The 26,141-nt window shown below is 45.0% G+C and overlaps 2 protein-coding genes across 5 annotated transcripts in view; one reads left to right on the forward strand and one right to left on the reverse strand.

Annotated features, from left to right (window-relative positions):
* NAGA (alpha-N-acetylgalactosaminidase) overlaps nucleotides 1-17,247 on the reverse strand; it is a 72,327-nt gene extending 55,080 nt beyond the window's left edge. Inside the window, exon 1 of the mRNA XM_083153336.1 lies at nucleotides 17,141-17,247. Within this exon, the coding sequence (XP_083009462.1) occupies nucleotides 17,141-17,165 (25 nt within the window). The 5' untranslated portion in view covers nucleotides 17,166-17,247. The remainder of the gene's footprint in view (nucleotides 1-17,140) is intronic.
* A 34-nt stretch (nucleotides 17,248-17,281) lies between these two features.
* Nucleotides 17,282-26,141, forward strand: part of ZC3H7A (zinc finger CCCH-type containing 7A) — a 98,918-nt gene continuing 90,058 nt past the window's right edge. For 2 of the 4 annotated variants that reach the window (XM_083153331.1, XM_083153334.1), the window contains exons 1-2: nucleotides 17,282-17,436; nucleotides 24,858-24,965. In XM_083153331.1, the coding sequence (XP_083009457.1) occupies nucleotides 24,898-24,965 (68 nt within the window). In that variant the 5' untranslated portion in view covers nucleotides 17,282-17,436; nucleotides 24,858-24,897. Of the gene's footprint in view, nucleotides 17,550-24,857; nucleotides 24,966-26,141 lie in introns of all 4 variants that reach the window. The other 2 variants (XM_083153332.1, XM_083153333.1) reach the window with 2 other exon arrangements.

The following is a 26,141-nucleotide window of genomic DNA, read 5'->3' on the forward strand; positions in this document are numbered from 1 at the left end:
TTTTACTGCATTTTTATATGCAGCAAAGCCCCACCGCCGGGGCTTCATTGCGGGGGGTTATGCCAGTTCTATATGGCAAAACCCCTTGGAAGCCTATGGGCTTCCCTTCGCGTCCCCCGCCACCCCGTGCACCCCCGTCGATCCGCGCTGCCCTCCCCTCACCTGTGTCCGGGCAGCCTCCTGCTGTGCTGCCCGGACCAGTGACCTCCTGCTCCTTGCACAGCTTCCGGGTGCAGGGAGGAGGAAACAGAGCCCTTACAGCCGGGTAAGGGTGCAGGGAGGGAGGGGGGAACCCGCTGCACATCGCCGGTCATCGCCTTTGAGTTAATAATCGCATATGTTACTGTATATGCGATTATTAACAATGCGAATGCCGGCGATGTGCGGCGGGGGTTATTGGAGAATCCCGCCCTAAGAGAGAGTGAGTGAATGTAGGAGTGATAAATGTTGGAAGGACGGTAGCGCCGCAATAACACTTCAGTTCACTAATTTGCCAATAGTGACTGTGTAATGGCTTCTGATAAGTTCCCAGTAGTGGATGTGCCCAATGAAATGATGAGGTTATTGCCACCATGTACTAATGATCATTACTTTAGGTTCTAGTACTTGCTCCACACCAAAGCTGTCCACTGTCACCTTCTTTTCCTCACATCACCCTGATGGAAGCACCACCTCATAAGTTTTGTACTGACATGGGATGCAGGTCATGCTGCACTTATCTCTGCCATACACTTCTCCAAGGACCAACACCCTAAATACAAAAAGCTGCAGCAATTACCTGCAATGCTAAAGAGATAGGACTGAAGCCAATCCGGGCATCTCAATATGACGGTGCTCGGGCCCTTATTCAGATCTGATTACAGTACAAGTTTGTTTGGAAAATGGGCAAAACCATGTGCACTGCAGGTGGGGCAGATGTAACATGTGCAGAGAGAGTTAAATTTGGGTGTGGTGTGTTGAAACTGAAATCTAAATTGCAGTGTAAAAATAATGCAGCCAGTATTTACCCTGCACAGAAACAAAATAACACAATTTTTTTTCTCTCTCGTTACATTTGCCCCACCTGCAGTGCACATGGATTATGCACATCCTTTACACAAACCCCATAGACAGATTATGGTCACACCTTGATAAAGGTCATCCTGACCGAAACGTGTAGATCCTGTCAGAGGAGAGTGAACAGCCACACTTTTTGGATGTATGTATTGTTTTTATTCAAGTTTAAGTATTTCTTTTTTTGGTTTTGTGTGAATTTTTTTTTGGACTTTTGGTCTCTGTCCCCATAATCTGTCTATGGGGTTTCTGTAAAGGAATTTTTTTATGGATTAATAAACTTTGTGGAAATACCATTTTATCAAAACTAGCTCCCTGGCTCTGTATGGTGAAACTATCCAGCAATATTTAAAATATTGGAAAATAAACCGCTACGGGCATTTGCCCCCCATTAAAAGGGGTGAGTAAGGTACGCCTTTCCCTAAGATGGGTTTAAATCCTTGTGGAAATTTAAATCCTGCTATTACATTGGGATCAATGTTCCCTCTAATTTTACGAAGGCTGTGTGCGGCAAAAGATTTTGGCTGTGCAAATTTGGAAGGAAATTTAAATTTTTGTGCGTCACTTCTATATAACTGGAAAATGACGTTCAGTATTTGTGTTAACTTTACATTAAAATGATATTAAACATTTAAACATTCAAAACACAGCAAACAATGTAGTTAATGGGTGAAACACATATTAATTGAGCCCACATCTGCAAAAAGGGACCACTGCTGCTTTGTGCGCTCTGTTGTAATGTCTGTGCGCACACTCGTCGAGTTGTGTGCGCGCGCATGTGCGCACAGTTTAGAGGGAACACTGATTGGGATATCTCTTATGTTTTATATATTTCGGGGCATTGGAGCTATCGGGTCTGTAGAGACACAGTTGATGTCACTTAACCTTCTAATCTGCACTAAGGAGAAACATATATAAAATAAACCTTTATAGGTTTGAAAATCACAGACCGTGAGTAGGGGTACGCCCTTCTTTTCCACAAAAATAAACCTTTATATATGTTCTCCATCTAACTTACACGTAAGTGAGGTATGCTGTCAAAATATACCATTTTTGTTCAGCTGCCCACTCTTCTAAAAAGAAAAGAAAGTATAAGGTCACATCACAGTTCTAGACACTGGCCCTTATTCTGATTGACGCGGACTTTACCGCATACTTTCGGATCGCGTGTTTTCGGCGTCTGCGCATGCGTGGAGAACGCAACGCGCATGTGCCACGCCTTGACTCCGTACCAGTTCGGCCAAATCCCGTCCAAAACTGTTCCCCGCAATCAGTCGGGAAATATGGGCGTATTATGGGCGTCATGCGGAATGACACATGGGCGTAGTTTCAAAGTGGGCAAAACGGGGCGGAAACATGGGCGGATACGGGGGAGTACACTTATGTTGGGGGGCGTACATTCGGATAGCACTCCGAATGCACGCGATCAAAAAGGGCAGAAATGTGCGGTGTCCACAAGTGTACTATTGCTTAGCGGACACCACTCGTTCATGCGGTAGGCGAACGTACGCCTAATGACTACAAGCATTAACACCTGAACCCAATAGAATCGACTCCTTTACTCATTACTCACTAATAGGACGCTTGTCAGTGCTTTAATTGAAACCATTGCACTTCAATTGCTGTAAGGGTTAATGTGTGCAATGCATGTGTTAGGCATGCTTGTAAGGATATATTGGCATCTAATTGATTCCAATTCCAAATAAGAAGTTTTTTATGAGGATAGGTATTTGAATAAGTGGGTCATGTGATGTCTTGCAGAAGATACATAATAGTGGGTTGTTTGGCGTAAATACTCCGCTTACGTGCGGTAGCACCGCTTGGCTCCCGTTTGGATGCGGTATTCCCGAGCATACTCTGTAATACTCTGTAATACCGTGCAGAATCGGAGTGTTTCTCCCGCACACGCATGGTTTGTATGTCGTCCGTAAACACGCCCTGTTCTTAAAGAGTGAGTCCGTCCGAATGCGGAGGACACGTGGGCGTTTCTACGGACGATGGCCGCATGCGGCAAAACACCGTAGCGTGCGGACCGCTCCGTAAGAATGCGGGAATATCCGCACCAACCAGAATAAGGGCCACTGTCTTCTTTCCAGGGGTGGATTGGGAAGTAAAACCAGCCTGGGAAATAACTTAAAGCAGCCCTAATGGGGCGGGGGCAAACTGTTGCGCGCCGCAGTTTTTGGGGGCGTGGCCTGTTGGCATGGGGCGTGACCTATTTCACCAAGGCCACGCCCCATTTCCATAGCTGTGGGGGCATGGCTAGTGGCTCTCTGAGCTGCTGGCTATGTCCCCAGCCCCTCAGGCTGCAGAATAGGCGCATGCGCACAGCATCTATTCTGCAGCCTGTGGGGCTGGGGAGATAGAGACAGGGAGGTGAAGGGGGGCTTTGCAACCTTGGCATTTCAGTGTGTGCATGCACTACAAGGGGGCACGGCCTTGGCTCATAAGGGTAACTCAAGACAGGGGGCATACCTGCACCTGCTAATTAATGCAAACATCGCAAATTAATGCAGCCATACTGATCATTGAACACTCCACCAAAGAGGTCAAGGCATGTAAAGAGAAAATCACTGCCTTTGAGTCCGCACACAAGCCCAACTTGCTTAATGATAAAGAGACTGACTGGTACGAGAAATTAAATTCTCAAATACAAATCCATAAGCGGGAACTAATTAAATTCAAAAAAGATAAGAAAACTAAAGTTGATTTGGACTATGAACTCAATACAGTCTATCAGTGGACAGTCCCACAAAGAGATGTTGATAATAGAAAACCCTTCTTTCGACGTAATAGGGGTAGAGCCCAACGTGACTATCAGTCGTCGACCGACTTTAACTCCTCTGGCAGTGAGACCATCGACTCTGCATCAACCACTAAAATGATCCCTTTAGGGGTAAAGACCAGACGACAAATCGCCGCACCCGCCGCTTCAGCAGGCGTGGCAGCCAGTGGCGCAGGCAAAGGCCGGGGAAAAAGAACCCCGAAAACTCTGAAATAGTTATCAATCTGTCTACCTATGACCTTACCCCTGCAGAGACTAAAGTCTTGTCCAAAGGGTTGTCCTTCATCCCATCCACCGATTTCAGCCATACTGAGTGGGACATTGAGAATTTTAAATTGGCCCGTCAATTGCGTCTCAAGGAACATTTTAATAAACCACCACCTGTGAATGCGACTGCACATACCAAAGAGACCTTTCCCATCCAGCTACAAAGGCTCCAGCCCAAGTCATCCTTTGACCCGCAGTCCTTTAATGCATCCATCTGGACGTTTTCAAGGATGCTGAATACAGAAGTCCTGACTACTGAAAAGTCACCCAGGACTCATTATAACAATTTGAATAGCACAGAACGGGACATTATTAGAAACCTGGCTTCCAATAACTCCCTGGTTTTCCGAGGAGCTGATAAGGGTGGAGCGTTGGTAGTTCAGGATATGGACAAATACCACGCTCAAGTCATGGTCCATTTGGACGACACTGATACCTATAAGAGACTGCCTTGTGACCCCACTGTGATTTTTTCCAAAGAGTTACGTAAGTTGCTTTCTAATGCTGTCACTCGTGATGTTATTTCTATAGAGTTATCAAATGCATTAGTACCTGCTTATCCCATTGTGCCTTTGTTTTATTGTTTGCCAAAGGTACACAAATGTCTGATTAACCCTCCTGGCAGACCCATTGTGGCTGCTCGGGGATCTCTGATGCAACCTGTGTCAGTCTATTTAGACTGTTTATTTCAACCATGTATACGTGGGCACTCTAGATATCTGTTGGATACTAACACACTGCTCAGAAAACTCATTGATTTTGGACACGTGGATGGAGACATCACGATGTTCACTATCGATGTTTCTGCTTTATACACTTCTATCCCCCACGAGTTGGGACTGCGGTTTCTCAGACACTTCTTGACCAGCAACATTAACTATAAAGGCCCTGACATTCCCCTTGTCCTTGAATTAATGCGACTTGTCTTGGTAAAAAAAAAAATTCTTGGACGTCAGGATTCTTATCAAGGATGGAGTGATTCATACTGACCTTTATAAAAAAGACACTGACCGCAACAATCTTTTGGAATACACCAGCTGTCACCCTAGGTCCACTATTCATAGTTTACCTTACTCGCAATTTTTGCGAGTCAAAAGAATTGTCTCAGATCCTTTAGTGGCAGCACATCAGATAGATTGCATGATTGAGCGATTTGTTGCACGGGGTTATCCTCTCTCTGAATTACTTAATATCAAAGATAAGGTGATTGCCCTTGACCGGACCACCCTATTATCACGTGAAGCCCATGATATTAAGAAACCCGATATACTACCGTGGGTGACCACTTACACCCAATTCAGCCCTGAAGTAATTAAAATTGCCCACAAAAACTGGCCCATTGTACAGTCAGATGTGGACCTGGGGCTCACTAACACTAAGCTATTGCCCAGTTTCAGACGTTCCAGCAATCTGGGCAATCTACTTGTCAAATCTAATGCTGCACCCCTCACCAACCCTCCTCCCACCAAAAAACTGGGTTGTGCTCGCTGCACCTGTACTTCTTGTAAATTTATGCTGCCTGGTGCCACTTTTAATCACCCCCGCACAGGGAAAGTCATGTCAATCCGACACACACTATCATGCAATACTTGCTATACTGTATATCAAATTATTTGCCCCTGTGGCATGTCATACATTGGCAAAACCGAAAGACCGTTCAAGGATCGAATGGCAGCCCATAGATCTGCCATCTGCCCTTGCGGCCGGTCGGAGTGATCAACCGGTTGCACAGCACTTCTTGATGGCCAGACATGGGCTGACGTCGATCCGATATCGCATGATAGATCACATCCCTGTGCCCATTAGGGGCGGCAATAGAAAAACCATGCTCCTTAAATGTGAGGCCCGGTGGATTGCACGTCTCGGCACATTGACCCCCCACGGGCTCAATGAACAATCAGGTATAGCAACCTTGCTTGGTTGATTTGCCTTGCGCTGCCCGGTTCCTATCATTGTTTCTGACTTTTTGATTTATAATTGACCTTGCTGCTATATGTTTGTTTCTCCCCTCAGATCTCTGTATATTGTATTTTTCTTAGCACATTTGCACGGTGTCACTGATTTTTCCATATAAATTGTATACAGCATTTTTGTACACTGTTTGTCAAGTTTCCTTGACTTATCGACACTTTGTGTCGTCCTTTTTGATATATTTTGTATTTATCAAGTTTCCAATTTTTGTTTTAATTTTGTTGTGCTTATTTACATCTCCGTGGTTGCCGGTCACCCATTGAGTGTGATGCGGCTGCCATGGTGATGGGTGATGTCATTTGGTTGCGTCCTCTGGGGAGGTGTGTCTGGGACGCGTGCTGACGTGCTCTGATGACGCTGTTGGCGCGTTCCCCCGGTGCACACCCCTCTGTGACGCTATGTGCACTGTGTATTTAAGGTGAGTGTTGTATTATGTATTTAAACCTGATGACAATATCGCTGAGATATTGAAACGTTGTCCAATAAAAGCTATCCTTGATTTCCACGATTCTGGTTGGAGTGCTGCACGTTTTTGATGCTATATATATATATATATATATATATATATATATATATATATATGCCGCGGCCCAGAACGAAGATGCCATGGCCCCGGTTGTTAGGGTGGGCGGCCACTTCTGCTAATAAATGTGCCGGCCCACCGGGAAACGGCCCGGTTTCCCGGTGGTCCAATCCGCCCCTGCTTCTTTCTTTTTTTGAGCACATGTGAACACATTTTGTCACCTACATATATAAGAAAACGTCCACTTGTGTTGAGAAATTGAGTTCCCTGGGGCCATACCAAAAGAAACCTTGATAAGAGGAATACCACCTTAACCCAATGTGAGTTTCGGTACGCCTCGTGGAATCAAATCCATCTTCACATTGGATACACCACCCATTAGGGGGTTTATATTTTTTTTTAACAACTTTTTTATTAAGTCAAAGCTTCATTGCATAACAAGATACATTGCTGAGCATTCAGGCATTCGAATCAAATACAATACATTCGAGTATATGGGATTAGATTGGGTTACATTTTAGACATAAGGTTCCGTATTATTAGAACATGTGTACAGCATGTCTATCCTAACAGTAGAAGAGAACACTTTATTCTAGGATTAGCGGAGGATCATTAAGTAGCATTCGTTCTTCATACCAGCGAGTATTTTGGAAACATTGACGAAGAGTTTGCTTGGTTGACATGGGTAAAGTTTCCATGTAACTGTTCCAGGTGGCGAAGAGCTGTTTGGTACGTGAGTCCTTTTGGAGGGAGGCCTCCAACCAATCCATGTGAAAAATGAAAAACAATTTATCTTTGAACATTGCCAGGGCTGGAGGGGAGGTTTGGATCCATACTTGAAGGATCGTTTTGCGGGCAGCCGATGAGATCGCCAGCATTAATTTTTTGATGGGTTTAGGGGCTCTAATTTCCTCTGGTAGGATGCCAAATATGGCCCATTCCGGGGTGAGTGGGGTGTAATTAACCAAATTTTCATTAGCAAAGCCACGAACATCTGTCCAGAATTTTTTAACTAACGGGCAGGCCCAAAAGCAGTGATATAGGTCTGCTTGAGGGTTATTGCATTTAGGGCATCTTGGGGAGTCTAGAATTTGCATCTGGTATCCTCGTGAGGGAGAGATGTATGATCTGTGGAAAATGTTTAGGTACATTTCCGAGAATTTGGCCATTGGGAATATCGTTATTGAGGTCTGTAGGGTCTTTAACAAAGTGTCTGTTGTTAGGGAGGGGAAATGTTCTAACCATTGGTTAAGGCCTGTGCGCTGTGAGGTGTAATCCAAAGGTTTTCGGAGGAATTTATAGTAAGTGGAGATCGCTTTTTTAGGTAGGGAGGGAGCCAAGAGCACATTGTCAAGATCATTATTCCAATCTTTTTCCGGGATGAGTTTTGAGATTTTGTCGGCGTATGATTGGGCTTGAATAAAATTTAAGTTGAGGGTGGTTATGATTGGGTAATCTCTTGAGGCTTCCATGAAAGTGAGTGGTTTGTGGGTATGGGTGTCTATTAGTTGTCCTACTCTATGAAGTCCTGCATTATTCCAGCTCGTGAAGAGGGGTGGGGCATTACCATCGTGGAATTGGGGGTTTCGTAAGAAAGGTAAATGTATGGAGTGGTTTGGGTTCAATTTAAAAGTGTGGCGTAGGGTCAGCCACAATTTACGGACAGACATTAAGAGGGGATTGAGGTGTATTTCTGGAGGGATGTCTCTGTCTTCTAGGTGTAAAAAGGCGGTTAGGGAGATATGGGGTAAGAAATTTTGTTCTAGGGTGGTGTTGGCATAGGTATGGTTTATAAGTAGCCAGTCTTTGAGGTATCTAAATACCGCCGCTTGATTATATATCGCTATATCTGGGAAATTGATGCCGCCATTCCATTTGGGTTGAGTTAATTTTATCATTCCAATCCTTGCTCTCCCCTTGTTCCAAATAAAAGTTCGGAACAACTTCGTGATAGTGAGGGTATCAGATTTGGTTAGTAGAAGGGGCAAAACTTGAATTTGATATAAGAGTTTAGGGAAATATATCATTCGCAGGAGGTTCGCCCTTCCCAAGTAGGACAGCTGGAGATGACCCATTCTATTTAGGTCTCTAGCTAGATTTTTAAAAGTTTTGCTTATGTTATAGGTATATAGGTTTTGTATATTTTTGGGCAGGGTTATGCCTAAATAAGTCAGGCGGCCCTTAGCCCATCTCATGGGTAGCTGTGAGGCCCACTTGGGGCGCGTAAACCCCTGCTTTAGATATAGAATTTCTGACTTTTCCAGATTAATCTGGAAGCCAGATAGTCTGCCTGAACTGTGTAGTAGGTCTAATAGTGGACGTAAAGAGGTTTTGGGATTTGCTATGTAGATTAAGACGTCGTCCGCGAATGCAGTTGTTTTGATTTCCATGTTGCCTACTCGTATTCCCTGTAGGGTGGGCCAGGAGTCGATTAATCTGAGTATGGGGTCTAGGGAGAGGTTAAACAGAATTGGGGAGAGGGGGCATCCCTGCCTAGTTCCTCTGTGCATCTGGATAGGTGTGCTTTTGGTTCCGTTAATAAGTAAGGAGGTGTTAGGAGTGTCATAGAAGAATTTAACCAAATTTATGAAATGGTATCCAAAAGAGTATGCTGATAGTGTTAGGAATAAGAAGGGCCATGAAACAGTATCAAATGCTTTGTGGGCATCTAAACTCAATAACATGTGTGGGGCATTGGGGTGGAGATTAGAAGTAACTACCGAGGCGATAGCAGTGCGGATACCCTTAACGGATTGTCGTCCCGCGACAAACCCCATTTGGGTGGGTGAGATGATTTCCGAGAAGAAGGATTGTATTCTAGTGGCCATGATTTTAGATAGGAGCTTAAAATCCACATTCAAAAGGGTAATGGGGCGGTATGAGTCCAGCTTCGTGGAGTCACGTCCGGGCTTGAGGATTAAGGTTGTGTATGCCGCATTGAATGTGGGATAGGAGGGTTGGGACTTGTGGATAGTCTGGAAGATTTCTAACAATGCCGGGATGATGTCTGGTTGCAGTATTTTGTAATATTCCCCGGAAAATCCGTCCGGCCCCGGGGATTTATTTGTTTGAAGGGACGAAATGGCTTGAGTCACTTCCTCGGCTGTGATGTCTTTGTCTAGCATTTCTATTTGGGGTTGGGAGAGAGATGGTAGTCTAGAGTCTCTAAGTAGTTGGTCCATTTGTGTGTAATCTGGGGGTCAGCCGAGTACAGCGTAGTGTAAAAGTTTTGGAATGCATTGACTATGTCATGCGTCTTTGTCAAGGGTGGGGAGTCACTAGTTTGTTTTATGGATGTGATGTGGCTTCTGCGGTGGAAGGGTTTAGTTAAATTTGCTAACAAGCGTCCGGTGCGGTTCCCCCATCTATAATACCTATTCTTCGTGAAATCAAGGTGTCTTTGAGCTTGTGAAAGCAGAAAGTCTTCGAGAAGGTGTTTTGCCTGCTGGTAAGCTGTGTGGTTATCATCAGTGGGGTTAGAAATATAGGCGTTGAGGCAGGAGTTCATATTGGTATGAAGGGAGTCGTATTGTGTTCTGGAGGCTTTGTTTCTTTTGGCCACGAATGCTATTATGTGTCCCCTCATTACTGATTTCGCAGCTTCCCAAAATAATACTGGCGTGTCCCAATGTTCTATGTTGGTGTCTACATAATCTAGCCAGTGGTGTTTTAGATATTGGCGAAAGTTTTCTGAGTGAAATAAATAGGAGGGGAATCTCCAAGATCTGTGTGACGGGTCCGTGGTAGATATGTTGAGGGATATAGTTATGGGAGCGTGATCCGAGATTAGTATGTCTCCTATGTTAGCTGAGGTGACAGAAGAGATAAGGTGGTCCGCTACTAGGATGTAGTCTATCCGTGAGAATGAATGGTGGACTCCCGAGTGGAATGTGTACGATTTGTCCGTAGGGTGGAATAGTCTCCATGCATCTGTCACGTGTGTTTGGGCCGAGAATGTGTTGAATGCTGTCCAAATGTTGGAAGAGGTAGTTCGCGGGGGAGGTAGTTTATCCAATGTGGGGTCTTTGACTACATTAAAATCTCCTCCTATAATTAACGAGGAGTGTGATCGTTGTGCTAGTAGTTGGGAGATTTGGCATAGGAAATCTGAGGTCTGGGTGTTAGGGGCGTATATATTTAAGATAGTGTATGGCGAGTCCCCTATCCGGACATCTAATAGCAGGAATCTGCCCTCGGGGTCTAAGATTGAGTCTGTAATGGAATAAATCAGTTTTTTGGAAAAAAGTATGGCTACTCCTCTGGATTTGGTGATATAGGGGGCGGATATGCATTCTGCAATCCATGGTGCTCTGAGTGTTGAGTCCTCACCAGCCTTCCAGTGGGTCTCTTGTAATAGGGTGATATCTGGGTCGTAGTGTTTTATGTGAGTTATTATTCTTCTCCTTTTGATTGGAGAGTTCAGGCCGCACACATTCCAAGATAATACGTTAATAGATTGTGGGGGGGGGGGTGAGTATGGTAGGGTCATGGGGATGTGCGGTGTCATCCTACTCCAGCCCTGGCAAAGATATTAGAACAGAAATTAAACATACAAGACGGTCCTCCATCCCAGCGAGTGTGGGACCGTGTCTTGATAAGTGGTAAATCCCATATCAAGTATATTGCCTGGTGTGGCAATATATTTCGGACATTAATAACTAAAAGAACGTATGAGGTAGATAACATGTGAAGCCTTGACAACATTTTCCATATTTTCCAAACCAAACTTTCCCGGTGTGTTCTGATTGGGGTATCAGAACCGACCGGATGTGTACTATATAACAGTAACAATATACAAAACAGTGATAATCTTATCATCAATATATCATTAATCAAAATCTAGTATAGGGAGAAACAATAAAGAGAAGTGATTGTTGTGAATAGGTTCAAGTATTCACTAGTGAGCCAGGAGAACCCATTGATGGCATAAAGTGTACTCTTGCGGCTTCGGGGTCATCAAATAATAGGGTGCGTCCGTTGTCCGTCACCCGTAACTTAGCCGGGTACAATAAGGCAAATCTCCTATGGGAGTCCACCAAAAATTTACATATTGGGGAGAATGCCTTACGTTTCTGGGCTACTGCCACAGAGAAATCTTGGAAAATGAGTACACGTACGCCATCAATTGTAAGTTGTTCCATTTTTTTATAAGCACGTAGTATCAGTTCTTTTGTTCTGAAATCAAGATACCGTGCTATTACTGGTCTGGGGCGCGAGTTAGGATCTGATTTTTCAGGTCCGATTCTATGTACTCGTTCTATATGTGGGAAGTCAACTGTGTCCGATACATCTAAAGCTAGTAGCAATTTGGAGGTAAGATAGTCTGACAGCATGTTTGGTTTAACGCTTTCTGGGATGCCTATAAATCGGAGGTTATTCCTCCGATTTCTGTTTTCTAAATCCTCAATCTTGTCTTGGAGTTCTTGTATCATCATGGTTGAGGCATCAGAGGAGGATTGTGCACTGGTAATAGCGTCTTCCGCGTCACTCACTCTTTGTTCAAGGTCGGCAATACGGGAGGTATTAGCTGCAACTTCCCTGACTGTAGTCTGGAAAGAGGTTTTGAATTCGTCTAATTTTTTGTCAATATGTGGCATCAGGACTGACAATATTTCCTGAGCTGTAGACGAGAAGCCTGTCTGACTATCTGAGGGGGATTCGTCGTTGGGTGGGGGGTTCGCTTCCATGGTGGATTGCGAGGAGTGGGGGGTTAAAGGTGTCTGTTTAGTGGTTCTATTGCGGCCCATTCTATGCTAGTCAAATGATGTGGTAGGGCGTGAGTGTGGCGGGGACAAGAATCTGTCCATCAACCAGATTAGGTATGGGGGGGGGGGATATGAAAAGCAGGGGGTGGGGTATCGCCTTGAGTATAGGGTTAGGCAGTGGTCAGGACAGGTGACAGGTAGACTGTTGTATTAACAATAGTTTGGATGTACGCTGTTCCTGGGTTCAGGCTTTCTCCCCTGTTTCTTGGATATTTAAGATCGGACAGCAGTAGTCTAAAATAGAATCAGGCTCACCAGTGGAGGTCAAAAGTGAGAATAGACAAATATCACATTATTCCATTATAACAAGTGAATGTTTCCCCCTACCAAGGGTTATGGTCTACATTATATCTATGGAGCAGCGTATGATTGTAGAGTAATGGGCGCTTTGCGTCTCACACCTTTTGCTCCAAACAGCGATAGAAAGGATAAAACCCCTGTTTCCCTTCAGGGCAGCAGCGGGGTATTAATATATAGAGATTATAGAAAGCTACAGGTTTTTACAGTAATTTTCAAAGTATAGAGTATAAGCTACTAAATCTAGTAACCTGAGGTAATTTCAGTTTCTGCCACAAGATGGCAGCGTGTGCTCAACAAATGTGACAGATATACAGTGCTTTGATGTAAAGGTATAAGAGAATGGGTTTTTACCCTGTAAAGTGCTGAACAAATCTGCTGCTATTTCTTGCTAGTTAGTTATGCTATTTAGTACAATACTAAGCAGTCTCAGTGTGTTTAAGCAGCTGTGAACATATATTATAACATCAAACAATTATGTATCGTATGAGTGGATTTTCATCCGTTACCAGATAGCGTCAAGTCACAGAGTTGTAAGAGATATTTCTTCCAGTGAATATGTCCCTTCAGGGGCGTTCAAGTTGGGGTGTCGCCAGGGGGTTGGAGAAGGGGAGAGATGAGGTCAGGGGCAAGGTGAGAGCAGGCCAAGAGGATTTAACAGGGTCCGACAATGTCTGGTTTAGCTGTTGGCATAGCTCCCAGTGGCTAAAGTTTCAGGCCTCTGTGTGGTATAGGTTAACAGGCACCTTGTCCGGTGCAGGTTCCTTGGGGTTAAGCACTGCGTGTCAGTTTCTCAGTCCGTTCAGTGGCAGGGTGGGGGAGAAACCTCAGCCACCCCCTTTATGAGTGCTTCAGTGCCCCTTTATTAGCAGCAGAGTATGGGGGCCTGTGGGGCCTGCCAGCTCTGGGTAGTCAGTTGGTAGGACTTTTAGCCGGGTTTGCACGAGGGGCTGAGGAGGAGGGAGGTGAGGTTAGGAACAAGGTGGTAATGATGGGCGGTGGGTTTCTGGTTATTATAGAGGTTGGATGCCTCTTAGACTGTGCCAGGAGTAGAGTCAGTGTCAGAGATGGCACTTCAGGGGGGATGTCAGGGACAAGTGCTGGTTTCAGGCTTGTGCTGCTGGCTTAGCTGGAAGTGCAGCTCAGTGTATATATTGCCAAGGGGGCTCGGGGGCAGGGTGGGTGGTTATAAGCAGTATGAGCAAGGGGCAAAGGAGAGTGGCGGGTGCGGGGGATATCGCTCACCTCGCGTCCCCACAGCGACAGCCGGGACTGGTGTAGATGCACCGGAGGAGCCGCGGATCTCCGGGCAGCTGTATGGCTGTGTGGAGTCGCCGGTGCGCTGGTCTGCTGGTCCGGGATGCAGCCCGAGTGGCAGAGGGTGTCGGCGCGTCCGCTCCCCCCCTGTCCGTCAAGGGGAGTCGCAGGCCGTCCGACACAGCAGGGAACAGGTGTCTGTGCGGCTCCGGGGGTGTCGCCTGTGTTCAGCGGCGGTCAGCGGCTCCCGCCCCCGATCCCCTCCGTTCGTCTGCAGGGGCTTCTTCTCTGTTGCGCTGCGGAGGGTCGCGGGCAGAGCGGCGCACAGCCTCCGTCGTTAGGGTGTCGGTGCCGCTGTCCCTCAGCTCCCGACACAGCGGCACATAGTTCTGGCTTTCAGGGTGTCGGTGCACCCGTCTCTCCACTCCCCACCGCCCACGCTCCGACGAACCAGGGCGGCAGACTTCTATGCAGCTTGAAGGGCGTCTGCAGGTTTCAGCGGCCACCGTTCGCAGGGATCACTAGGAGCTGGACCCCCGCAGAAGGTACGGGGCAGGGAGCTCGATGGAGGGTTCAAGGGGTTTGATGCCTGATCAGGGGCACTTGTTTGCTCAGGCGGCGTCCCACGTGAGGGCCCGATCACGGGCCAGACTTCGGTGGAAGAAGGCTCCCCCTGGGTCCAGGTCCACGAGTTTGGTATCAGTGTGATCTCCAGGGGATTAGGAGACCACTGGGTGTGTTTTGGATACCAACTTGTGGCTGTTTTCGGGTGGATGGAGTTGGATTGGAGCCTGTGTGAGCGGAGCTCGGCTAAGATGTGGCCATCTTGGATGCGCCACCCACCGGAAGTCCTGGGGGTTTATATTAAGAGACACATACACAATATCTGTATTTTAATTATTGTTTATTTATTCTTATGTTTCACGACTCATCATGGTCTGATAACCAATATCCTGTTTGAGAGAAAGTCCATCTTGGAAAAGGAGGAATCTGAACGTAGACCTTCAAGTATTTTCACTGCGCCATTTTGTCTATATCCCATTTTTTTCCAATTTCCGTGTTTTGAAGTAAAGATGTATCTTCAAGGATTGTGATCTTAGGCAGCATTGCGCCACCTATTACCTGTCAATTCTTTTGTGTATTTCTGGATGGTATAAGATTGAACCACCCATGGCAAGGACAGCAGCTGAGGGAAGAGAGCGCTCAAGATTTTGTGGATTATTTTTTCACTACAGTATATTGATGCCTTCATTTGGTATTACACAGTCAGCAAAACACAATAAAGGCAACGCAGCCTTAAATACGGAAGAAAATAGCATAAAAATACAACTGTTTGCTGAATATACTGACTGGGAGAGGCTCACCCTTTCTGGGTAATATATGAGAGTAAAGTCCCACCGAAAAATAGACCAATAGCATCATAACCGGCTGCTAACAGATAAGGACATCAAGCTGATCATTTACTTAGCAACAAATATACGTACCTATTCATGATACGGTTTGTCAATCAATAGATAGTAACATTATAACCTGCTGATAACCCTCTAGGATAAGACCCCAAAGGGGAAGACATAATAATGCATAGGTATCCTTAATAACAAATATTTTTCTCGGATACCAGGGAGCCCGTACTAATCAAGTAATAATCCTATAGTAATCTATGCTGAATTGACAAGACATCTTCAAATCAACATCTGTATGTTTTAATACACTTCTTTTTTTCTTATCACAAGAAGCACAATCTGTGTGTTTATGTATGTCCGTGTATGTGATTTTAACCTCTATCATTTCACTGCTACCTCCCCAAATATATTATAAAGGAGTCTTATAAAAATTAAAAGCTACATTTTAAATCTTCATTTGTGAGCTCCCGATAACAGTCCCTTTTTCTCTTTTTACACCTTTGTAAAATGCAACGGAATTTGCTGCGCTGTATAAATAACTGTAAATAAATAAATATATTAAATAATTACACATTGTCACACACCGTAATGCCCATTACATATTATGCCACACACTGTAATGCCTATTACATATTGTGCCATACATTGTAATGCCTATTACATATTATACCACACACCGTAATGGCCATTACACATTGACACACACACAGTAATGCCCATTACATATTATGCCAACACAGTCATGCCTATTACATATTATGCCACACATCATAATGCCTATTGCACATTATGCCACATTAGTTTACCTAAATGCTCATTGCCAGGAGTTACATGCATGTTGCCAGGGGTTTCTTGCTCGATGCCACGGGGGGTTACATGCTCATTGCCAGGGGGTTTTGTGGTATTTGACACTGGGATTTACATGCTTGTTGTCACAGGGGGATTACATGCTCATTGCCCAGGCGGTGTTACATGCTTGCTTTTCAGGGGGATTACATGCTCATTGCCACATGGAGTTACATGCTCATTACCCAGGAGGGATGACATGCTCCTTGCCATGGGGACTTACATGCTCGTTTCCAGGGGGTTTACATGCTAGTTGCCCAGGGATTACATGATCATTGATTGGGGCTGCAGGCGAAAAAGGTGCCGGATGTCCTATAGCATCTGCCCACTCTAAGGCTGGTTTCACACACTCCGGCTCCTGCCGGACGGTGAAATCCCGCACGGCCAGGGAGCCGTGCCGCACACATTAGTTGTGAATGGACACTAATGTGTCCATTCACACGGGACGGCCACGACCCGGCCGCACGGCTGCAGCCGGATCCCACCACTAGAAGGGACGGCTGCCGGGCTGTGGCCATCCCTTCCATGTTAAACTAGTGTGTGCGGCACGGCTCCCTGGCCGTGCGGGATTTGACCGTCCGGCAGGAGCCGGAGTGTGTGAAACCGCCCTAAGTCGGCATAAATGTGGGGATAGCTGGAAGCACGCATGGGAACGGGCTAGCCAGCGGAGATGAGTTCCTGGCATCGGGGAATAGCCAGCATGTGTGTGCAGCTTGTCGATGTCGGCTCCCTGCTGGGTATTGGCGCTGCCGATGTTGCTGGGTACACACATCGTTCAGAGTGCACCCAGTTTACGGATGTAGATAGATAACAAGCTGGATGAGGTGTTGGATATATTTTATTTGTGTTATTAATTTAAAAGTATATTTAAAAATTTTGTATCCGTCCATTTTTATGTATTCTAAATACTATAGGCAACATCTTAGCCGCCTATTTCAATTTAAGAGGAATTCCAGAACATTATTCTCCTTACCTAAGGAAATGCAGCCATCTGGCATCTGCTGAACAGCAGCTACCGGTATGTGTATAATGCCCGATGGATTTAATGATGACGCGTATCTGGAGTGTGAGAAAAACGTCTATGATTTGTATTGGAAGGATGCATGCATGTGCCTGAAGGAATGATAGATCGTAGAATGGCACTTCGGTCCTTCCGACGCTAGATGGCAGTGTGACCGTGAGCGGCTCCGGCACCGGGCACACGGATCAGAGAAGGAGGCAGTACTCAAGGAGAATAACCGGCGGGCGCCTTATTCACCGCAGTACTGAGTGAGTACCGTGGCTGCTCCTGGTCCAGGTGTGTCTCACATGGGCCTGCCTGATACTCCAGTATCCGACCGTCATTATATGGCTGGTGTCAGGAATGTGGAGGAACGCGGGAGGTGCGGCGTTATGATGTTTGGGTACAGTTCTGCCTATTCTAGGAGGGACTGGGGCGATTGTCCCGATGTCTGCACATTGTGTGACAAACACGTTTAAATATGGGCCGCATATATTACATATGGTGGTGGTTGTGGGGTGTACAGATGCTAGGGATACTGTGTATGTCAATGATGATCTGCAAGCCCACAGTATATACGTTTGTGTAGTGTGTATGTATATGTGTGTGTATATGTGTGTGTGTATGTATGTATATATATATATATATATATATATATATATATATGTATATGTCTGTCATCTGTGACCAATGGTCATTAAGTTGTACACCTGTCATTTATCTTTATAAGTTGGAAATAATAAAAGCTGCTGTACAGATGTTACCACGCTTATTGTTGCTGCACCAGTCACCATTTGCGGCTCATAGAAAAGCATTGGCGGCAATGTGGCAGCGTGGCGATTCTGCGCTCTGGGTGAGTTTTTGGAACGCCAAAGATGAGCTCAGTAACCTCTGTATGTTGGATTATGTCACCAATTCTGTACCTGCTGTATGTGCTTATTACAGACTGTTGCATCACCTGCACTGTGAGCATTTCTCTTGCCATCTGATCTAATGACAATATAGTTGTATTGCCAATGTTATTAATGCATGTCATGTCCTGTGTAGTACTGAGGTATCATTACACCTGTGACGGGATCCTGGTGTGGTCTGGTCAGTGTACTCATTTGGGGGTTATTCCGGTTGACTCATTCGGATGCGAATTCGCACCCTTGTGAGTCAACCAGATCCTGCCTTGCAAATGGTGGTACCCCCTTCTCACCATTCGCAGGCCAGGGGGAACCTCCCACCTCTTTCGATGACCGCAGGCCATCAAAAGATTGTGGTACGTGTACGCATATCAAAAGTGACTCTCGGGTCACTCAGGTAAGTGTAGTGTTCACGCTAGGCTATTTTAGCGGGGCGCTGTGCCCTGCCCGACTTTTAAAGGGCAAAATGTGCGCTGTCCCTCTACCAGCACCCTGCTAGAATAGCCTGCTGCCTGTCCCCACTGGTGTGCACGGGGAAGCCCAGCGCCGCTGTAGATGCCATCGCTTCCCCAGCAGTAACTTCAGCGATGGCCGGGCCCGCCCCCCTTTAGTGATGTACATGGGTCCAATCCGCCCCCTTTGGTGATGGCGGCAGCCAGGCCCATCCCATTTGGTGACTACTGCAGCCCGGGCCCGCCCACAATGGTGACATTGACGGTCCTGCTTTGCCCCCTTTATACTGCCCCTGTTCAGCACTGCCCTGCCCAATTCCTAGAAGGAACATTTATAAGTGTGCACAGTCGGGAGGAAATGGGCTGGTAGCTAACATACGGTGATGACAGCTGCCTGCCCACGTCACCAGGTGATTACCATTGAAACACCCAGTGTTTTCATTGGAGTGCCCATGAAATGCTAGATGTTCCCATGGGCGAGTACCCCGGCCCCCCTGCACCTGGTGAACAGTCTGGTTGCCGTGGCCGCACGCACCCAGCGTATGCAAATGCAAAGGAATGTGCCAAACAATGATGCAAAGCACACAAAGTGTGTTTCAACGTTTTGGCTCAATGCCCTTTATCAAGACACAAAAAAGCAGTGTACATGTATTTACATTAATAGAGAGGCTATCTATCTATCTATGAGCGCCTTTTTTTTTTCCTATTGCACACTAATATATGGTCTCAAAACTTTACATGGCATATACTCCTTATGTCTATAACTTTTGCTCAAAGTGAACTTTTTTACTCCAACTCTTTGTGATTAATTTTGTAATTAACCCTTAGGGGTATATTTATCATGCAGTGGATATTTAAAGTTGTCAATGTTTGTCTGCCAGTTTTAAAAAGGGCAATAATATTTAATGCAAATTAAGCTAACTTTGCATTTAAGGCTATTGCCATTTTAAATGTGGCAGGCTGAAGGGGATATCCTATTAGCATTGTTTTTTACTGCTGGTAATTGGTTCACAGGGGGCTATCCTATTAGCCCCAAAGCCAATGCCCTGTCCCCCCAAAATGCAGGTTCGCGCTGGGACTGAACTGTTTCAAAGTCTCAGTGCGAACCTGCCTTTTGCGATGTGAAACCAGTATTTGTAAATATACCCCTTATTCAGCCATTGTGACCGTGCTTTCCTGTTTTCGCCTTTTATGACCTGATTACTTAACCCTTCAAGTGTCAACATCAGTATCTGCTAAAAATGCCAGTCTCACTCACATTTGTGAGTGAGACTGGTGAGACTATTTTATTTAATAAGTATGTTTATGTACAGTATTGCATTATATGTGAATTGAAATAAAAATAAAAAAATGTTTTGTAAAAAAAAAAAAAAGGAGTATTTCCTATATAAGATAAACATTACAGGTCATGATTAATTAAAATGTTTGCTTGCCAATATTCACACCTATTTTGACAAATTCACTTGACACTCAAAGGGTTGATGCATTTTCTCCCCCAATGGTTTGATAAATACCTAATGGTTATGTTTCAAACTATTGGTGTTGCCGTGCTGCCTTTCCACTGTAGCACACCAGCTGGCGTATTGCTGGGAGCAGGCTTCTGCAGCTATGCCATTCACTTTAATGGGGGTTGTGTGTGCATGCACCTGTCACCAAATGAAGTCTATGGGAGCCAGTTAGTGATGTGTACAAGGACATTCTAAAACTGCATTTGATAAATATTCAGGAATTTGCTGTTGTATTTGCATACCACATGCATATCAAAAGTGACTCTCGGGTCACTTAGATAAGTGTAGTGTTCACGCTAGGCTATTTTAGCGGGGCACCCCTTCAGTGGAACGCACTCCCTCGCTCCATTAGACTCTCCCCGACCTTGCAAAGCTTCAAACGGGCACTGAAAACTCACCTATTCATCAAAGCGTACCCTTCCACTGCATAAACCAGCTGGTTCTCCGACCCCTTGCCTGTTTACATCCTGCTATCTAACCACCACCACCTCGCTTGCACCTCTTGTAATTTGTCTGTCTCCCCTTCCTACTAGATTGTAAGCTCCTCCAAGTAGGGCCCTCTTTCCTCCTGTTGTCAAAGCCCACTTCTCTTCACATTTCACTCACAGCTCTCCTTTACTCCAACACTCAGTGACCATCTTCGTCTGCATACTCATCTCCATCATTGGCCTCAAGCCTCTAGTTGTAAGTTGATTGAGTCCTCACTACTTACATTTAAGCTGTAATGTGTATTGAACTGTGGTGCTCTTTATTTGTACTGTATTTTTGTTATTTATTCAATGTTATGCCAAGTTTTGTCTCCCTGTATTGTTCCTTTGTACGGCGCTGCGAAACATTTGTGGCGGCTTATAAATAAAATTTTAATAATAATAATATGCAACAGTCATTTTTAGACTGGGTTGTAGCTGAAAATGTTTCCTCATAAACTGGATCATATAAATAATTGTTGATGAATGTTCAGGTCCTACACAAGTACATTTTATTTAATAAGTATGTTTATGTACGGTATTGCATTATATGTGAATTTGCTTTGTGAAGCTCTTTAACCAAGGTCTTAAAAGATCTTATTTTTGTATTTTTTTAATTTTGACATGACACACGAAAGGTCTACGTTCCAATGTCCATGAGAAAAATTTCCAGCCACATGCCTTAGATCAATTTTCTGGAGAAACCAGATAATACGTATCCCTAGATTGTAAGCTCCTCAGATCAGGGCCCTCTTCCCTCTTGTTGTAAAAAGCCCTCTTCTCTTCACATTTCACTCACAACTCTCCCAATACTCAAACACTCAGCGACCATCTTCGTCTGCATACTCATCTCCATCTTTGACCACCAGCCTCTAGTGCAGGCTTTCCCAACCACTCTCCTTAAGGCCCACCAACAGTGCAGGTTTTAGTGATATCCAGGCTTCAGCTCAGATGGTTTAATCAGAATCACTCAGGTACTAATTAAGTCACCTGTGCTTAAGCCTGGATATCTACAAAACCGGCACTGTTGGTGTACCTTGAGGACAGTGGTTGGGAATGCCTGCTCTAGTGGTAGAGTGAGGTACAATGAGATACGAACTAGTACAAAAAGTATGTGCAGCACATACTTTTTGTGCTGTGTGATGGGACGTGTGCAGGAGCGCACCTGTTAAATTGTACCATGTATGGGCCCCTTAATGTGTATTGAATTGTGGTGCTCTTTTTACCTGTATTTTTGTTATTTATTTACTGTAATGTTAAGTTTTGTCTCCCTGTACTGTTCCTTTTGTATGGTGCTGCAAAAGCCTTTATAAATAAAATAATATTATTAAAAAATAATTCTCTGCATAGTATTAAATAAATAAAGACCGTTGTTTATGATTATAATGGATTATCATTAGGCTAAGTAAAGCAAGAAAGCACTTGGAAGTTTTGTCCATTTATAATTTAATATTTGCAGCAAATTCTCTGGAAACAACCATTTTAAGTATTAAGTATCTCCTGCTGCAGACCTCCCATTGCCACCCTTACACGCCATAAGTTTCTTTGGGGGATAAGCAGCCTGATGTACCAATGTCCAGATTACGACGCACTGCCGGCCCGACATCGCGATCAGTCAGCACTAAGCACACATGCACAGACTTTAGTCCCAGTGGTGCTTTGAATAAAATGGCAGTTTGATTCATGACGGTTTGGCAACCTCTGGTTTACATAGTAGATTTGCTTGAAAGAAGACTTGTGTCCATCAAGTTCAAACTTTTACAGGGTGCTGCCTAGATGTTAGAATTTTTCTATGTCAATTCCACTTTAATTCCGCTAAATAATTTTCAACGGTTGCACCCCTGGATGTTGCTAATAATATTCTTGTAGTACAATTTAGGGCTCTGCAAATACCAGCTGACTTTTGTCCTGGAAACCAGCTGCTCCTGCGTACGTTGCCAATTCTGTTCCTTTTTTTTTTTTTGCAGTGGGTTGTTGGAGCAAGGCAATGACAACACTTGGTACTGCCTGGACAAGACCTGCTAGACACTTAGCTGCTAGAGACTAGTTATGGCTGACATTTGTGCCTGCCTGCCACACTATAGCAGACATGTTACCATGTTTTTGTTGTACCATATCCGGTTCTCTTTCGTTTAGTTTATTTTATTATAAATTATATATGAATTCTCGCTCAACCCTTTACTGGGCATATACACAAAGGTCCAGGAAATTCAATTGTTTTGTGGGCACTTAAACATAATGGACATCCTTCAGAACAATTCAGTTGGGCGCATATTCCATCCGCATGCAGCAAGAAGTACCGGGCTGAGCCGCTTCTGGCAGCTGTAGCCTAGGAAGTACTGATGTGGCCCCCAAACCTCCAACTTATCGCACATTTCCGCTCACTACCTCAGGAGTATGCGAGTTGAAATGTGTCCCCCTGCGGTTGTTCATGCCCAAATGGAGCAACAATTGAATACTTATAGCCATCTAGTGGCAGCTGTGGGATATGACAATCGCTCCCTTTCAGTGCCACTAAAAACAGCTTCCAAAGCACTGTGCTCTGCCTAAACCACTGTAGCCTTTGGCCAAATATTGCTCCCAAAATGCATCTGTTTGTAAAACCTCTGCAGAAATACAACCCAGTAAATGAACCGATATTAGTCAGTTATATTTAACACAATGAAAAACCATATTACTGAATACGTTACATTGTATACCATTAATCAGTTATGCTTTTTCCATTTAGTATAAATGAGTTTATATTGATTTTTGGGAATCAACAACAAGTGTGTGTGTGTGTGTGTGTGTGTGTGTGTGTGTATGTATGTATGTATGTATGTATGTATGTATGTGTGTGTGTGTGTGTGTGTGTGTGTGTGTGTGTGTGTGTGTGTGTGTATATATATATATATATATATACCACCCCCCCCCCTCTTATCCAAGGCTATGCACATAGTTTTTCACATCAAAGAGTATCAAATTCAGACCCTTTCCAAGCCCTGTACCCATATGTACTGAGGTATTAAGTGTACTTTATTTTATAGCGTGTTTAGTATAAATTAGGCAGTAAATGACCTTGCTATTTTGAGAGAAAAAAACATTGCTCAAACCAGAAACAGAGATCTATTTGCAACCCAGTCATGTGCCTTCAGGTTTTAGAATCCACATAACACAAGAAGGCTAAAGGCCCCATACACCAGTCTGATTTGACCTGTTTTCATGCGATTTATCGGATCGGACCAATATATCGGCTGAAAATAGGCCAAATCTGATGGGTTTGGCATCCAATCCGCGGTCCAGTTCGCATCAAATCGGAGCTTACAGATCATGTGCAGCACATATGGTCTGTCTGATCAGATGCATCCGTGACACATGGTGAGTGTTTTTTTACCACCAGCGATGTATGGCATCCGATCCGTAGGTGTGTGCCAGCTGCCTAGGGAAACTCCCTCCCCGCTCTGCACCTCTTTCATTTGATTATACCATTTGTGCACAAACAAGGAAATCCCAAAAATGTAAGGCCCCATACACTAACTCGATTTGGTCCCATTTCACCCATTCCAGTTGGAACGGGGCAAGAAATCGGCCCAAATTGGGTCAGTGTGATGTCCCCACAGGTCCGATGTGCGGTCCCGAGCGCATTGGACCTGACTTTCCTCCCGGCGGGAGGCTAGGCAGGAAACCAGGGTCACATAGATCCATTACAAGTTAAAGGACAGCTTGTGATGGATCGCCTTTCACCCTGCCGCCCGGGAAGGTCCTGGGCAGCTCGTGGGTGATCGGCTGGGTGTACACTGCTGTGAGAAATGAAATGAATGATCTGTAAAATTAGAGTTCCACACATTGAATCCTACAACCATTCACCAATTTGGTAAGAAAGGGTTTGCTTTGCTGTCAGCTTCACACTGTTGGGGTAACTTGAGCAGGGCCGGCGCTACCCGCTCAGCAGAAGATGCAGTGCAGGGAGGTGCCAGGCTGTAGAGGCGCTCTATCTGTTCTGCATCCCCGCTTATAGCCCTGGTCACACACTGCTCCGACAGGCAGCAGCGGCAGCATGAAGCCCTCTCCTACCCCCTGTGACAGATGACACATTCAATCAGGGCATTAAAGGGAGAATAGCTATACGGACATCAGGGGCGGAGCCAGAAAGGATTCGGGAAACCCAGGAAAGATTGAGCTGCCAGCCAGATTTAGTTAAGTGTAGGGAAATAGAGAGGTGGGGTGGTTAGGTAATAGTGCTTACGTTTGCTTATGTGGAACTATTACAGTGGGCATTGTATATAAGAGATGTGACATATCTACTGTGCTTCTAGAAACTCTGTTAAACAAATCTATAAAGGTACAAAATGTGACCCTGTATTTCTAATTTTCAGATTTGTGACTGATTTATTATTCTGATGAGGAGAAAACACCATGTCCTATGTGCTGCCTGAGCGACTAAACCGGCAGGAAGACATAAAGAAAGGGCTGCAATTTATTCAGTAAGGCTTATTCTGGTTACTACTTATACTTATTCAGTGGGTTGAGGGGGCTCAAATTGTCTAACCGTGAAAAATGGTTTTCTTCTTCAGCACTCCATGGCAGCCCGCATGCTGTTCTTTCCCCGCCATCGGACCCGAGGGGAACGTAAAACACAACGCTCCCTTTTAGTTAGAGATAGGTAGACAAAAGTAAGACAATTAGTTCATAGTATTTAGTAGTGGTTTTGTTGTTGTTTTGGTAGTGCAGGATCTTACCTTCACAGTGCTGGAGATGTTCTGTTGGTGGTTGGCTGTCAGCTATATTGGCTCTGGAATCAGATCTGGTTGTGAAAGTTTAAAGAAGACCACACTGTGTCATAGTAGAGGCATCAGGCAGACTAAAGCCCTGTACACATGGGGTGATTTTAGCATGTATCGCCCTTGTTTTTTGCGAGTTGTGGATGATAAATCACAAGGAGCGCCCTCCCGCAGTCAGCTCTTAATGGTCACTGGAGCATGCTTGTTCAGTTATGGCTAAAATCATTGGTTGCGATTTCTGGTCAAAATTAACTCAAATAGAATAGAGGTTAAAATAAATGTAAAAACAAAATTTCTATCAATTTTTGGCCAGAAACGCTGATCGCTGATGAAAACAATACACTGAGCAATATAGTCGCTGTGCGATATATTGCTTTTAGATATTAAGCCAAAATTGCTGAGCAACCAAATTGCACCACACCTTAAAGGGTACTCTTTACTTAGAAGGGTGCCCACGATTTTGATCGTGGGCATCGTTAGTAAAAAATCTCGGGCATCTCGGGCATTGAATGCACTAAAAAATCGGGTGTGATCAACCGACGAGATGCCCGAGATTTCCCATAGGGAACAATGTTAAATGTCTCAATTGACCCAATTTTCCTGTTCAATGCCTCAATTGACCCGATTTTTCCATAGGAAACAATGTTAAATGGGCCACAGAGGCCAAATAGGCACCCTGAAGTGTATAATGGCCACCCGAATTGTTAACGCCACCCCACGATCAACGTCAACCCGATGCGTGGCGAGCCCGCGAGGGGCGGCGGTACGCGTCCTACGACCTTTTCATACCCCCACTATCCACGTCGGCGTGGAGTCGAGAATAGAAAGTGTGGCGAGCGCACGCGGACAGCTGTGAAGCCCGCGAGGGGACGCGGATAC

The sequence above is a fragment of the Crinia signifera genome, chromosome 7, assembly GCF_055691185.1.
Source record: "Crinia signifera chromosome 7, ASM5569118v1, whole genome shotgun sequence".
Lineage (NCBI taxonomy): Eukaryota > Metazoa > Chordata > Amphibia > Anura > Myobatrachidae > Crinia > Crinia signifera.